The 15,883-nt window shown below is 43.4% G+C and overlaps 1 protein-coding gene across 2 annotated transcripts in view; it reads right to left on the reverse strand.

Annotated features, from left to right (window-relative positions):
* Nucleotides 1-15,883, reverse strand: part of LOC112908168 (adhesion G protein-coupled receptor E2) — a 41,354-nt gene that overhangs the window by 24,325 nt on the left and 1,146 nt on the right. The window contains exons 2-13 of one of the 2 annotated variants that reach the window (XM_072721373.1): nt 15,070-15,123; nt 14,720-14,836; nt 12,564-12,719; nt 11,005-11,151; nt 10,415-10,561; nt 10,274-10,320; nt 10,071-10,148; nt 9,514-9,691; nt 3,754-3,861; nt 3,372-3,586; nt 2,992-3,171; nt 33-230 (exon numbers count right to left, since the gene is read on the reverse strand). In XM_072721373.1, the coding sequence (XP_072577474.1) occupies nt 33-230; nt 2,992-3,171; nt 3,372-3,586; nt 3,754-3,861; nt 9,514-9,691; nt 10,071-10,148; nt 10,274-10,320; nt 10,415-10,561; nt 11,005-11,151; nt 12,564-12,719; nt 14,720-14,836; nt 15,070-15,123 (1,625 nt within the window). The remainder of the gene's footprint in view (nt 1-32; nt 231-2,991; nt 3,172-3,371; nt 3,587-3,753; nt 3,862-9,513; nt 9,692-10,070; nt 10,149-10,273; nt 10,321-10,414; nt 10,562-11,004; nt 11,152-12,563; nt 12,720-14,719; nt 14,837-15,069; nt 15,124-15,883) is intronic. The other variant, XM_072721374.1, reaches the window with a different exon arrangement.

Below are 15,883 nucleotides of genomic sequence, written 5' to 3' on the forward strand. Positions count from 1 at the left end.
AGGGCAGGGGTATCTCTGTCACATGTCAGTACCTTGATTTCAGTCCGGTCAATGGCCACGAGGAAGAGCAGGTGAGCCAGGAACAAACAGATTGAGAGCTGCAGGTGGAGGGAGGTGCTGGTGTTCTGGATGGCTTTGCACAGCAGGAAGGTGAGGGCTGCCAGGAGGAGGCACATCAGAGAAAGGCCCAGCCCCACATACGTGATCATAACCAGCACGGGATCATCATCCTGGGACCCAGCCAAGAGAAGCAAAGAATACATCGAAGTCACATTTTCCTGCTCTGGGGTAGTGACTCTTTCATCATTTATAATTTTATTTATTGACATAGTAACATCAAGAATATAGGAACCAGGTAAATTTACTCTGTTGTTGGGTATGTTCCTCCAGGTTCAGAATGCTATAATTTTATGGAATTCTGATCTGATTAGTTCAGATCCTGTAAGAATTGAGGGGGAAAAAGTCCTTTTTTAATAATAAATTTATTTTTAATTGGTGTTCAATTTGCCAAAATACAGAGTAACATACAGTGCTCATCACGTCAAGTGCCCCCCTCAGTGCCCGTCACCCATTCACCCCCACCCCCACCCTCCTCCCCTTCCACCACCCCTAGTTCGTTTCCCAGAGTTAGGAGTCTTTATGTTCTGTCTCCCTTTCTGATATTTCCTACCCATTTCTTCTCCCTTCCCTTCTATTCCCTTTCACTATTATTTATATTCCACAAATGAATGAGAATATATGTTTGTCCTTCTCCGATTGACTCATTTCACTCAGCATAATACCCTCCAGTTCCATCCACGTTGAAGCAAATGGTGGGTATTTGTCATTTCTTTTTTTTTAATAAATTTATTTTTTATTGGTGTTCAATTTACCAACATACAGAATAACACCCAGTGCTCATCCCATCAAGTGCCCACCTCAGTGCCCGTCACCCATTCACCCCCACCCACCCCCCGCCCTCCTCCCCTTCCACCACCCTTAGATCATTTCCCAGAATTAGGAGTCTTTATGTTCTGTCTCCCTTTCTGATATTTCCCACACATTTCTTCTCCCTTCCCTTCTATTCCCTTTTACTATTATTTATATTCCCCAAATGAATGAGAACATATAATGTTTGTCCTTCTCTGATTGACTCATTTCACTCAGCATAATACCCTCCAGTTCCATCCACGTTGAAGCAAATGGTGGGTATTTGTCGTTTCTAATGGCTGAGTAATATTCCATTGTATACATAAGCCACATCTTCTGGATAAGAAAGTCCTTATTCAAGACAAAGCCCTGGAGCTTACAGGGATTTGTTTTACTTTACAGATCGCCTAAGTCTTTGGAGTGGTGATCCAGAGGAAGTAACAAGCTCACATGGCTGGGGAGAAGTCAAACAGTTCCTAACCCCCCTGCACTCACTGGCTTTCCTGGCCCCCTTTGACCTCTGCCACCACCAAATCTTCCTTTCTACAGTCCTTGAGAGCCCCTGCCTACAGCCTTCTAGTCCTGATGACTCCTGTGATAAGCAGAATTCTAATTTGGCAATGAATGATGAACATGCACACACACTTTCTTCCAAATTTTCAGTTAAATGCCATTTTAGGTGCTGCTGTGAAGGGATTTTTCAGATGGAATTCAGATCCTATACCTGCACCTCAATGTTTATAGCAGCAATTTCTACAACAGCCAAACTGTGGAAGGAGCCTTGATGTCCTTTGACAAATGAATGGATAAAGAAGATGTGGTATACATATAAAATGGAATATTACTCAGCCATTAGAAACGATGAATACCAACCATTTGCTTCAACGTGGATACAACTGGAGGGTATTATGCTGAGTGAAGTAAGTCAATCAGAGAAGGACAAACATTATATGGTCTCATTCTTTTGGGAAATGTAAAAAATAGTGAAAGGGAATAAAAGGGAAAGGAGAAAAAATGAGTGGGAAATATCAGAAAGGGAGACAGAACATGAGAGACTCCTAACTCTGGGAAACGAACAAGGGGTGGTGGAAAGGGAGGTGGGCGGGGTGTGGGGGTGACTGGGTGACAAGCACGGAGGGGGGCACTTGATGGGATGAGCACTGGGTGTTATGCTATATGTTGGCAAATTGAACTCCAATAAAAAAATAAAAATAAAATAAAAAAGATGATGTGAGATAGATATAGATATAGATATAGATATAGATTATTACTCAACCATCAAAAAATGGAATATTAGGCAGCCCTCAAAAAGAATGAAATCTTGTCATCTTCAATAATCTGATTGGGAATAGAGGGTATAATCCTAAGCAAAATAAGCTAATCAAAGAAAAATAAATACCATATGATTTCATTCATATATGGACTTCAAGAAACAAAATATGAAAATAGGGGAAAGGATGGAAAAACAAAATAAGATGAAAATAGAAAGGGAGACAAACTGTAAGAGATTCTTAACTCTAGGAAACAAACAGGGTTGCTGGGGGGAGGGGCGGTGCATAGGGGAATGAGGTAACTGAGTGATGGGCATTACACAGGGCACTTGATGTAATGAGCACTAGGTGTGATATGTGCAACTGAAGAATCACTAAATCCTGCCCTTGAAACTAAAAATACAGACACATTGACTAAACTCAATTTAAGTTTAAAAATTAGAGAAGAAAAAGGAATGCTGATATCTGTGTGAGGGTCTGAGAGAGAAGGAATGGAGGTACCCCCTAGGAGCTGAGCACAGTCCCCTGCTCACAGCTAGCTAGAAAGTAGAACCCCAGTCTTATGACTGAAAGGAACTGAATCCTGCCAGTAACCAGGGAGCTCACAGGAGGATCCTGAGCCTCAGAAGAGAATGCAGCCCTAGCAGATTCAAGGATTTCAGGCTTGTGAAGATCCTGAATAGCAATTCAGCCATACCATGCCTGACTGCTTCCCGAAAGAAAACACAAGACACAGATTTCTGTTTTTTAAGCTCCTACATGTGGGGAAATGTGTTACTGAGAAATAGACATGGGATGCAGCCCCTCTCACCTGCACATCGTGGTGGGCCAAGAGGACAGCAAAGCTGCTGAGGTGGGTGCACTGGCAGGTGGTGCTGGTATCTCCACTATTCACCAAGGTACAGCCTCTGGTGGACCAATGACCAGATCCATCCTGACTGTGCTCCCAAAAGACACAGAACACCTTTTGTGTTGGCCCAGGGGTCACTGACTGTAGGAAAAACATAGGTGGGAGCTGGTGGTTCTGGTGCTCAGAAATGCTTATCCAAAGCTGGCTTGCAAAGAGCTTTCCTGGGGTAATGACGTACTCGTGGGGGAGCCCTCCAGAACCTCAAGGCTGAGGTAGGCAGTGAGGCTGTACTCAGGACCCAGGCTCTTCCACATCCACAGCCCCATGCCACCAGCACTCACATGGTGGGATAAGATGTAGGTGATGGGGGAGCTGAGCTTCTTGTTGCTCATAAAGGCCGAGATAACATCTGAGAGCAGAACAGGGGAGACTCCTTGCAACAAGCTTTTGTGTGCCCCATGCAGAACAGCCTGCTTCTCAGGCTCCAGGACCAGAGGGGCTTCAGCCAGCAACTTGCCCATACCCGGAGTGGTGATGAGGCCCACCACAGAAGGACCTGCAGGGAAAGACCAATGTTGATACCTTGGGAAGCCCAACAGGGCCCCTTTCTCTTCAGATGGATTCTTTGTGGTCCCACTATATCCCCCCTTCCCTTTAATCTTCAGTTCCCTGTTTGTCACATCCTTAGGCATCTCATGGCCTTCCTCCCATCTCAGCCATTACCTGAGTCACCAGATTCATGCGCCACATCCCATTTCAACAGCATCTTTGCCTGATTCTGACTCAAAGTGACATTACTATGTCCTTGCTCCTGCACCTCCAGGGACAGATCTACAAGTTGTAGGAGTTATATAAGGAAGTTAGGTTAGTAATTCTGCCTGGAATGGTTGCTATAACACCATTATTTTATATATGTGTTTACACATACACACAATTTACAAAGGTTTATGAGAAAATACTATGAGCATTTGGACACCAACAAATGGATGGATAACCTAGATGAAAGTGACAAATTCCTAGAGACATACAAACTACAAAAGCAATAGAAGAATAAAGTTGAACAGACCCATCATGGGCAAAGATAATGGAACAGATAAAAATTCCCCAAAATAAAAAGCTTAGACCAGATGGCTTTACTGCTGAATTCTCCCAACTATTTAAGTAAGAATTAACAAGAATCCTTTGTAAATTCTTCCAAAAATAGAAAGGGAAGGAATGATACCTAAATAATCTTATGAAGCCACCATAACCATGATAACAAAACCAGATAAATTCGTTATAAGAAAATTACAGACCAATATTTCTTATGAACATAAATGTATTTTTATATATTTTATATGCCAGTTTGATTTGCCAACATATAGTATAACACCCAGTGCTCATCCCATCAAGTGCCCCCCTCACTGCCTGTCGTAAATGTAAAAAAATTAGCAAAACATTAGGAATAATTTAACCCAAGGGGGGTCAAGACTTGTACACAGAAAACTACAAAAAAAATTAGAAGTGAAATACCCTAAGTAACTGGGAAAACATTCATTATTCATATATTAAAAGGTTTAATATTATTAAGATAGCAATATTTCCCAATGAGCTCTACAGATTAAATACAATTTATATCATTTTCCAACAATAATTTCCTTTTTTTCAGTGTGTGTTTCTTTTTTTAATAAATTTATGTTTTATTGGTGTTCAATTTGCCAACATATAGAATAACAGCCAGTGCTCATCCCGTCAAGTGCCCCCCTCAGTGCCCGTCACCCAGTCACCCCCACCCCCCGCCCATTTCCCCTTCCACCACCCCTAGTTCGTTTCCCACAGTTAGGAGTCTTTCATGTTCTGTCTCCCTTTCTGATATTTCCCACTCATTCTTTCTCCTTTCCCCATTATTCCCTTTCACTATTTTTTATACTCCCCAAATGAATAAGACCATATAATGTTTGTCCTTCTCTGATTGACTTATTTCACTCAGCATAATACCCTCCAGATCCCTCCACATAGAAGCAAATGGTGGGTATTTGTCATTTCTAATGGCTGAGGAATATTCCATTGTATACATAGACCACATCTTCTTTATCCATTCATCTTTCGATGGACACCGAGGCTCCTTCCACAGTTTGGCTATTGTGGACATTGCTGCTAGAAACATCAGGGTGCAGATGTCCCGGTGTTTCATTGCATCTGTATCTTTGGGGTAAATCCCCAGCAGTGCAATTGCTGGGTCGTAGGGCAGATCTATTTTTAACTCTTTGAGGAACGTCCACACAGTTTTCCAGAGGGGCTGCACCAGTTCACATTCCCACCAACAGTGCAGGAAGGTTCCCTTTACTCCACATCCTCTCCAACATTTGTGGTTTCCTGCCTTGTTAATTTTCCCCATTCTCACTGGTGTGAGGTGGTATCTCATTGTGGTTTTGATTTGTATTTCCCTGATGACAATTGATCCAGAGCATTTTCTCATGTGCTTATTGGCCATGTCTATGTCTTCCTCTGTGAGATTTCTGTTCATGTCTTTTGCCCATTTCATGATTGGATTGTTTGTTTCTTTGGTGTTGAGTTTAATAAGTTCTTTATAGATCTTGGAAACTAGCCCTTTATCTAATACGTCATTTGCAAATATCTTCTCCCATTCTGTAGGTTGTCTTTTAGTTCTGTTGGCTGTATCCTTTGCTGTGCAAAAGCTCTTATCTTGATGAAGTACCAATAGTTCATTTTTGCTTTTGTTTCTTTTGCCTTTGTGGATGTATCTTGCAAGAAGTTACTGTGGACGAGTTCAAAAAGGGTGTTGCCTGTGTTCTCCTCTAGGATTTTGATGGAATCTTGCCCTCCTGTGCCACCTCAGGGGATGGACTCTATGAGGGGCTCACATGGTTAACCTCTAACTACAAATCCTAATGAGCATTCTCCACCTATCCCCCGGAAGGAGAGAAATCAGAAACCCATTCATAGGATTATCGCCACCATCACCTCTTTCAATTGCCACTTTCTCTTCTTTTGAATTTGAACTCTGGAGTTACTGTTCTATGGTTGGGGGGGGAGGGGTTTAGGGGTTTCCTTTTTTGTTTCTCTTTCTCCCCCCCCCCTTTTTTTTTTTGCTTTGCATTAGGATGCTCCGATCTGACATTTGACATGACCACAAAGTGCTAGATGCTCTTACTGACTTCCAGCAAATGGGATGGGGGAAATATAGCAGTTTTTGGTAAAGTCCTTTATAATAATGGTTTGATTTTTTTATTTCGAGAGAATCTTTTTTGCAATGTATGCTTTTTTCCTTTTTGCCCAGTTTCCTTATCACTTGCTGTAGATGGCTTATTTTGCATTCATGCAGACTATGTTGCAAGTCTGTTTCATCTAGTAAACTGAAAATCTCACATTTAGATGTTTCCTCCATTTTGAGTTTATCTTTGTGTATGGTGAAAGAAAGTGGTCTAGTTTCATTCTTCTGCATGTGGATGTCCAATTTTCCCAGCACCATTTATTGAAGAGACTGTCTTTTTTCCAGTGGATAGTCTTTCCTCCTTTATCGAATATTATCCAAAAATAATTTCTTTACAAATGGACAAGTCAGGGCAGCCCAGATGGCTCAGAGGTTTAGCATTGCCTTCAGTCCAGGGCATGATCCCGGAGACTCAGGATCGAGTCCCACGTCAGGTCCCTGCATGGAGCCTGCTTCTCCCTCTGCCTGTGTCTCTGCCTCTGTGTGTGTGTGTGTGTGTGTGTCTCCATGAATAAATAAAATCTTTAAAAAAAAGAAATGGACAAGTCTATCCTAAAATTCACAGGACATTCCAAGGGGCCCAAATACCTAAAACAATCCTGAAAATGAAAACCAAAATTGGAATACTTACACCTCCTGATTTCAAAACTGACTACTAACCTATAATAATCAGAACAGTAGGTTACTGACATAAGGATGAACATATAGGAGAGAAAATGAGTGGGGAATATCAGAGAGGGTAACAGACATGAGAGACTCCTAACTCTGGGAAATTAACAAGGGGTAGTGGAATGGGAGGTGGGCAGGGGGATGGGGTGACTGGGTGATGGGCACTGAGGGGGGCACTTGACAGGATGAGCACTGGGTGTTATACTATATGTTGGCAAATTGAACTCCAATAAAAAATGCCAAAAAAAACCCATATAGAGCAATAAAATGAAATTGAATGTCCAAAAATAAACCCATACTTCTGTAATCAATTGATTTTCTTTTTTTAAAAATATTTTATTTATTTATTCATGAGAGGCACAAAGAGGCAGAGAAAGAGGAAGAAGCAGGCTCCCTGTGGAGAGCCCAATGTGGGACTCAATTCCAGGACTCTGGGATCATGACCTGAACCAAAAGCAGACACTCAACCACTGTCACCCAGGTGCCCCGATCAATTGATTTTCAACAAAGGATACCAAGACTCTTCAGTGGGAAAAGAAAACTCTCTTCATCAAATGGTGTTGGCACATGTGGATATCCACTTGCAGTAGAAGGAAGCTGGAACTCTACCTCGCACAAGACACAAACATTAACTCAAAATGTATCAAAGGCACTTGATGGAGTGAGCACTGTGTGTTATACTGTACGTTGGAAAATTGAATTTAAATTTAAAAATGTAAAAAAAAATGTATCAAAGACCTAAATTTATGAGCTAAAACTAGAACAGTTAGGGGAAAAAATGCAGATGTAAATCTCCATGGCCTTGGATTTGGCAATGGATTCTTACAGAAGACCCCAAATGCACATGCAACAAAAAGGACTTCATCAAAACAGAAGCATTTGTTCATTAGAGCAAAAAGACCATCATAAAGTGGAAAGACAACCTATGAAATGAAAAAAATTAGCAAATCACATGTCTCATACAGTCTACTATAGAATATATAAAGAATTCTTACAGCTTAAAACCAAAAGTTAAACAAAGAATTATTTTATAAAGGCAAAGGACTTGAATAGACATTTCTCAAAAAAAATACTGATATTCAACAATCACATGAAAAGATGTTAAATATCATTAGTCATTTGGAAAATGCAAATCATAACCATAACCATAATAGTGTATAGACATACACTATAAAGGCTATAAGAAAAAAATGTTAAGTACCAAGTGTTGCTGAGAATGTGGATATTGGAACTCTGTGTGTTCTAGGTGGGGATGTGAAATGGTGCCTCCATTTTGGAAAGAATTTGGTGGTTCCTCAAAAAGTTGTTTGAACACAGAGTGACCTCAATGCTGAGAAATTCCACTCCTATGTATATATGCAAAATGCTGAGAATAGTTATTCAAAAAAACCTTGTCCACCAATATTCATAGTAACACTATTCAAAATAATCAAATGGTAACAACAACACAAAAGTCCGTCAGTGGATGAATGGATATACAAAAGGTGCTGTATCCACAATGCTGGAATATTATTCGACCATAAAAAAGAAAGAAATACTGCCACATGCTACAACATGGATTCACCTTGAAGCCATGATGCTGTGTGAAAGAAACTATGATTCTTTTGTATAGATATGAAATGCCCAAAAAAGGCAAATCCATATACATAGAAAACAGACTGGTGGCTGTCAGGGGCTGACGGAGGAGAGATGAGAAGGGACTGCATAGTGGATACATTATTTACATTTCGGGTGATGAAAATATTTTCGATGGAGATGATGATTGTACAACTCTGGGTGTATGAAGTACAACTAAATGGTACACTTTGTTCAAAATGGTGAATTTTATGTTACATGAATTTACCTCAATAAAATAAGTCATACTTAAATATCAAATAATAGCAAATGTATATTCTTAAAATTTTTTAATTATCTCCTTTTGAAGATATTTCTCTTTGGTTATCTTAAATTCCTCAATATAATTATTTCATCTGCTGATAATTTACATTAAAATGAAAATGTATTTGTCATTTCTAATGGCTGAGTAATATGACAAATACCCACCATTTGCTTCAATGTGGATACAACTGGAGGGTATTATGCTGAGTGAAATAAGTCAATCGGAGAAGGACAAACATTATATGGTCTCATTCATTTGGGGAATATAAATAATAGTGAAAGGGAATAGAAGGGAAAGGAGAAGAAATGAGTAGGAAATACCAGAAAGGGAGACAGAACATAAAGACTCCTAAGTCTGGGAAACGAACTAGGGGTGGTGGAAGGGGAGGAGGGCGGGGGTGGGGGTGAATGGGTGACGGACACTGAGGTGGGCACTTGACAGGATGAGCACTGGGTGTTATTCTGTATGTTGGCAAATTTAACACCAATAAAAAATAAATTTATGATTAAAAAAATAAAATAAAATAAATAAAAATGTCTTTAAAATTCAAAAAATAAAAAATAAAATGAAAATGTATATGATTCAAGGTTTATTCATTTCTTTTTAACCTCTTAATTGGTTTATAATGCTATACACATGTTCACTCCCTCCAGTGAGGTTGGGGGACAAATGAGGTGGGGAACAGGCAGAGCAGGAGCCTGAGGCAGACCCCAGCACTTACCTGTGCCTGCAGATGAATTGAAGGTCAACAGCCCATTGGGCAGGGCCTGGCTTATATCTCTCAGGACATCTTCCAGGCCAACCAGCAGGTTAGTGGCCACATAGTGCTGTTTTGAGCGAGGCAGGGCCTCCAGATCTCCCGGAGTCTTCAGCAGCTCATCCACCCCCCATATGAGTTTCTAGGGGGATGGGGACACAGTGAGCCATGAAGACCCTGCCCACTCAGCCCAAGAGCAGACCCTGGAGATTCATTGGTAGACAAAGGTGGTACTGGATCAGATTCCCTGGGTCTTTGCCCCTGCAATCCAGCCACACACAGTCAACCCTTTCTCACAAATTCCAAGAATTAAATTAGCCCAATGTTCACAAACAGCAGGAAGAAAAGCCATTTATGGGCGCAGGTGGGTGTTAACAATGAGTACCAATGTCTGCATGTCTGCTCTTCCCACCCACTCTGGGAGAGACGAGGCCTCAGAGAGGCAGCATTTTGTTGGGGCTTCCTGCTCCCAGGCCTCTATGGGATGCCTCCACCTTGCCTCTCCTGAGGTGTACCCTTACCTGGATGGTTTGCTGAGCCAAGGCTGGCTTGAAGTCTCTGCGCAGCTCTTGGACTCTTTCAAAGAAATTAGAGAGTCTCTAGAATAGAGATGAGAGAGGTCAGAGATCATCACGTGTGGATGTGGGAGCCTAGGGGAAATGGGTGAATCAGATGGGCTGCACAGAGGGATGCCTGCCTCCTGGTCCCTACTGGGGCCACTCACATGGCTCTTGATTCCAGGGGGTGGGGTCCAGGTGGGGAAGGATATCTCTGCAGGGGATAGAACAGATGTTCATTAGGTGTGAGAGTGTCTGTGTTTATGTCTGTATCAGGGGCAGGTCTGGGGTCAAGTGAGACCAGGTACCTTCACAGGTAGTGTTCAGTTGCTTATCCTGGAATCCAGGTTTGGGCTCCCAGCCCCGGCGGCAGTGGCACTGGTAGGAGCCCACAGTGTTGACGCAGACGGTGGAGTAATGGCACATATGCTGCCCAGAGCTGCACTCGTCCACATCTGGGGGCACAAAGATGGGAATCAGAACACCTTTCCTCTCCATGCCCTGCTCCTGTTTCCTGTGTTAGTGTCTCCCATTGATGGGAGGTGATATCACCTGCTGACCCCACATCCTGGTGATGCAGGGCTTATGGGAAGTGTGTGGAAGCCTGACACCTAGCATGTGATCCCTGTACTGATGTGCAGGTTGTGAATATAGAAATACCTTTGTCCCAGTTAGTAATTAGCTGCTGCCTGGGGTCTCCAAGGAGCCTGCTCTTCGGTACCCCAGCTCCTTCCCTGGGAAACCCCAGATCTTTTCCCATCCAGCCTCAAAGGAATTAATGCCTGGTAGGGTAGGACGCCCCCAGGGTTCATGCTGCTTGGTTTGTGTGGGTGTCACTGAATATGTGATCAGATGTTCTGAGTGTGGGATTCCAGGATGTGGCATCTGAGCTCTGGACCTTCACAGACGGTGTTGCTTGGGCCATTGGGGGATCCAGGAACCGGCTTCCATCCCAGGTGGCAGCGGCACTCATAACCACTGATGCTGTTGAGGCAGTGGGTGGAGCTGTGGCATGAGTTCTGCCCCGAGGTACATTCATTCACATCTGAGGAAAGCCAGAGGGTCATAGTGTCCCCCCCTCACTGAACCCATCCTTCCTGTTCTTCTTTCAGACTCTTTAGCACTTCACATCAAGAATACCACACACACGTACCAGCCACCTAGCCTGTCAATATAAATGTAATGATAGCATTTTCCTCTGTAAAAACTCCATAATTTCCTTGCAAAGTGGACATGGGACAACCAGGAATATGTGTCATTCCAGACAAAGCTGAGTCTCTTCACATATGGTGCAGATTGTGGGGGTAGATAAAGGGGGGAGGCTGTGATGGGAGGTTGTGGGAGGTTGTGACACTGAGATGCCCTTGTGTTGACTGATGGGGGCTCGGGAATGGCACCAATGCTGTCCCAAGCTGCATCCCTGTCCTTATTAGAACATATCCCAGAGGGTCAGCCCTGCCCTACCCAGGCCAGGTTTCCTGTCTCCTCACTGCCTGCACTGAGCACGCACCATTCCTGAAAGTATGGCTGCCTCTCCACTGCCAAACCTCCTCATGGCAGCTTCCTTTAAGATGGGCTCAGCAGGGACGTTATGTTGGAACATACATGCTCTCAGATTGTGAAGTACCTTGATGCCATCTCTCTTTTGCTTTATGAAAATAAAATGCCAACTAGATATTTGCACAAAGGATACAAAAACATGATTCAAAGGGATGCATGCACCTTGGCGTTTATAGCAGCATTATCAACAATAGCCAAACTATACAAGAGTCCAAATGTCCATCAACTAATGAATGATTAAGGAAGATGTGGTGTATATATCAATGGAATATTACTCAGCCATAAAAAAGAATGAATTCTTGCCATTGCAGTGATGTGGATGAAGCAAGAGTATATGATGCTAACTGAAATAAGTCAATCAGAGAGAGACAAATATCATATGATTTCCCTGATATGTGGAATTTAAAAAACAAAACAGATGAACATTAGGGGGGAAAAGAGAGAAAACAGACTCATAAATATAGAACACAATCCTCTGGTTGTGTCCCTCCAGGTGGGATGTGAATGGGAGGATGAGCTAAATAGGTGATGGGCATGAAGACAGGCATGTATCCTAATGAGCACTGGGTGTTGTATGGATGTGATGAATCACTAAATTCCATACCTGAAACTAATATACTAGTATGTTGACTAAAAGGAATTTAAATTAAAACTTGAAAATTTAAAAACAATTAATTAATTAAATAAGAGGGAAGAAAAGAAAAGAAGATGCCAAGTGGCAAGGAGGATATTTAAAAATTACAGGAGTGACCCTCTCGAGAAAGTACTGACTCTGGGAATTTGGAAAGGGACATTATACCAGGTAGATGCCCAGGATGTTCTCTGATGCCTGGAGAAAGTGGAGTGAGTGATCCAAACCTCACTGATGGGCAGATGGAAGGTGTGGGTGGTTCATACCTCGACATGTGTTCTCACTCTCATTCATGAATGTCGTTGCCCCAGAAGCAAGCTCATATCCCAGGCTGCACATGCAGTAGTAGCTCCCCTCTGTGTTCTGACAGTCTGCTAACCGTCCACAGGACACTAACAGGGGTGGTCCACACTCATTGATGTCTGGAACACAACAGGGGAAAGGGTCACCTCCCAAAGGTGTGAGTTCATGCAGGGCAGAGGCCTGACCTCCAGCCTGACTCTGCCAACGGGACTGGAGAAAACTCAGCTTGCAGGTGGCATTCCTGGAGCAGATCTGAGCTGAGCCAGCTGCTCTAGAAAGCCTGCTACCTGCTCTGCTCATCTCTACTCTCTGGTTGGGTCTGAGGGCACCTAGATTCAGATACTCTGTTGTTTTAGAATGGGAGCTACGAGGAGGTCTGCATCCCCTTCTGCAGGCCTTGTGAGGTGGATGAAAAGCACTATAAGTCTGCTTACACTATTGGGGATGTGGAGTTGGGCTCCAGTCAGGGTAACAGTGGCACTGAAGCCCACTATCAATGCTAAGTCAGTGAAGGGAACCCTGGCTGGGTGGTACACATCATTCAACCTGAGGATGAAGCCAGGTGGTCAGGCCCCTGCCCATTGATAGTTTCCACCTCCAATTACTCATGGTGACCTTAGTACACCTCAGAGTACTCATCACCTGCTCCCCCAAGCTCTCAATATCAGGCATTTTCAAGAAGCCTGAGGACGTTTCTGGAGGAGACTTGCTACCTCCAACCCTGGAGGAAGTTCTTCTTATCAGAGCCCATCGCAGATATGAAATGAGGAAGCAGCATGCAGTTCTCACAGCTGAGTCACTGCAGGCATTTCTGGAATCTTATCTCTGTCTGTTCTCTAAACATGAGAGCAAAGATTCCCTCCAGCAAGGTTTTCTTTGAGTAGCTTCAGGACCCACAGAGCTGGGGCTACACATCACTGGCTAAAAATAACTGTTCTATAAGAATCTACAAGACAGGAATGTATCAAAATGCAGAGACAGAATGTTTCTTCTGTACATTCCAATCAGGAAACCAAAGACTTTCAGAGCCTGAAAGGACTCCTGGCATCACGCTGAGTCAGGGCAGGCAACTTGTCTCCCCCAGAGCAGTTTCCCACCAGAACTCCTAGACTTCCCTTCTAAGGTCCCAGGTCCAGGCTTGAGTGTCAACACCAGGATATGGCAGGATGTGGGAAGACACACCTGACACATTCATGTTCACCCCCACCTGGGGAATGAGACTGACCTCTTCTCCTCTCAGATGGTGGCAATGGCTGGACATCTGCCTTCAAGGTTGTTGGGTGGGGTGGGGTGGAGTGGGAGACAGGTGAGAATGAGGTGTGCAGGAGGGGAAGACACAATGATGAGAAACCCTCAACCTGACAGGTGTGCTCCCAGAAAAGACCTGGGATCCAATCACACCAGCCATTTTCCTTTGTTATTAATACGTATGCATCCAAGATCATTTTAATTAATGAAGAGTATTTTTTGTATAAATACAGTGCAATTTGCTTTTCCCCCATTTTTATTGTAAAGTTCACATAACATACAATTTATCACCTTAACCATTTTTTGTATTAATCTCCTTTTATAATTTGTGTTGTTGAAGAATAAAATCTGTTTTCAACCCAGATCTAGTTCTACCACCTGACTAACTATGGGAACTTGGACAGGTCAGTCAATCTCTTTGAGTCCAAATTTGATCATTTAAAAAACCACGTAGCTCTGCTTCTCTCATTGGTCTACTGTGAGGAGGAAGGTGGAAAATCTTGACTGTGAGAGGGAGGCACATGTTCCACACAAGTTCATGCTAGGAGGAGAGCCTGAGCTTCCAGGCCTTGGCAGTTTCTTCCCTCTCCTTACTTTCACAACCTCTCGCCTTTCCTTGTGCTATGAGAATCATAAATTAATAACAGCAGTGACCATGATAATAGCTTGTGTTTAACAGTCTGCTCTGTACTAGTCTTTACCTGTCCTTCTCACACATAAATTTTAAATCTGATTCCATCCATGGGGGGTAGGTACAATGATTATCCCCAACTTACAGGCAAGCAAACTGAGGCATAGAGAGGAGAACACCTTCCCCCCATCACCTCCCTCCACCATCTCCATCCCCCTCCAACACTCCAGGCCCCTTTACCATCACAACTCCCCCGGCCACGCAAAATCTTCCCAGACGAAGAACTGAATCCCGGAAAGCAGAGACAAGCATCACCCTTGAAAATATTGGATTTCGGAGGGCAGTGGCGAACAGAGTCTGTGGAGACAGAGGGTGTGGGGACAGAGACACGGTCAGAAGCCTCAATAAATGGAGGGAACTAGCTGCCAGCTGGGGGTCCAAGAGCAGGGGAAGGTGAGTGGAGGAAGAAGAGGGATAGCTGCTACTGGAAGAGGAAAAGACAGACAACTCTGGACATTTGAGAAAATAGAAACAATTTCTGTTATCTGCGAAACGCCAGAGCCTCAGTGGGGCTGGCTAGGATGACTTACCACTATTTATTTGGGCTCCAACACCCAATGCCAACAGCAGCAGCAGCAAGAGTCCTAGAGCAGAAAAAAACAGAAAGATGACAAAAAGAGGAGTGGAGCTCCAATTTCAGTTCATGTCCGCATGGTCATTGCATTATGGTTGGTGGCTCTGATGCTGCAGCCTATGTCTCTTCCAAGGCTCTTGTAATTTATGAAGATTTCAGGACCAGTTCTCTACCCTCCCTCTCCCCAGATTCTGCAAGGAGTCAGTCACCAACAGACACCATGCCTATGGAACCTCCATGCTAAAAGTAAAGGGACAGAATAAACACAGATGATATCAAGGACACAACTTAGAAATTCCAGCCTCTCCCAGGGACACGTGGGTGGGTCACTAGGTTTAATGTCCAACTTTCACTTTCAGTTCAGGTCATGATCTCATGCCTTGGGAGATCAAGCCCTGCATCAGGCTCTCTGCTCAGTGGGGAGTCTGACTGGGATTCTTTCCCTCCTCTTCTAACCCTCCTTCCCACTCAAGTATATAAACCATTTTAAAAAGAGAGGGAGAGGGAGAGAGAGAGAGAGAGAAGTTCCAGCTTCTCCCAATGGAGGCAGTACACCTTGAAGCACAAACTACTCAGATTGTTGTGTTATGCCCATACCCAAGTTCTTGGTTCTCTGGCAATGGCAGAAATCTACCCTGAGCATTTCTCTTCCAGGATCAATCCCCCCTACTTAATATACATATTTCAGGGAACACCAGAAGAGTGTGGGTTGGAGGATCAGACAGCCCCAAGTCTGAGTCCCAGCTCATAGTGGTTTTGGCCAGGCAGAA

The sequence above is a fragment of the Vulpes vulpes genome, chromosome 9 (genome assembly GCF_048418805.1).
Source record: "Vulpes vulpes isolate BD-2025 chromosome 9, VulVul3, whole genome shotgun sequence".
Lineage (NCBI taxonomy): Eukaryota > Metazoa > Chordata > Mammalia > Carnivora > Canidae > Vulpes > Vulpes vulpes.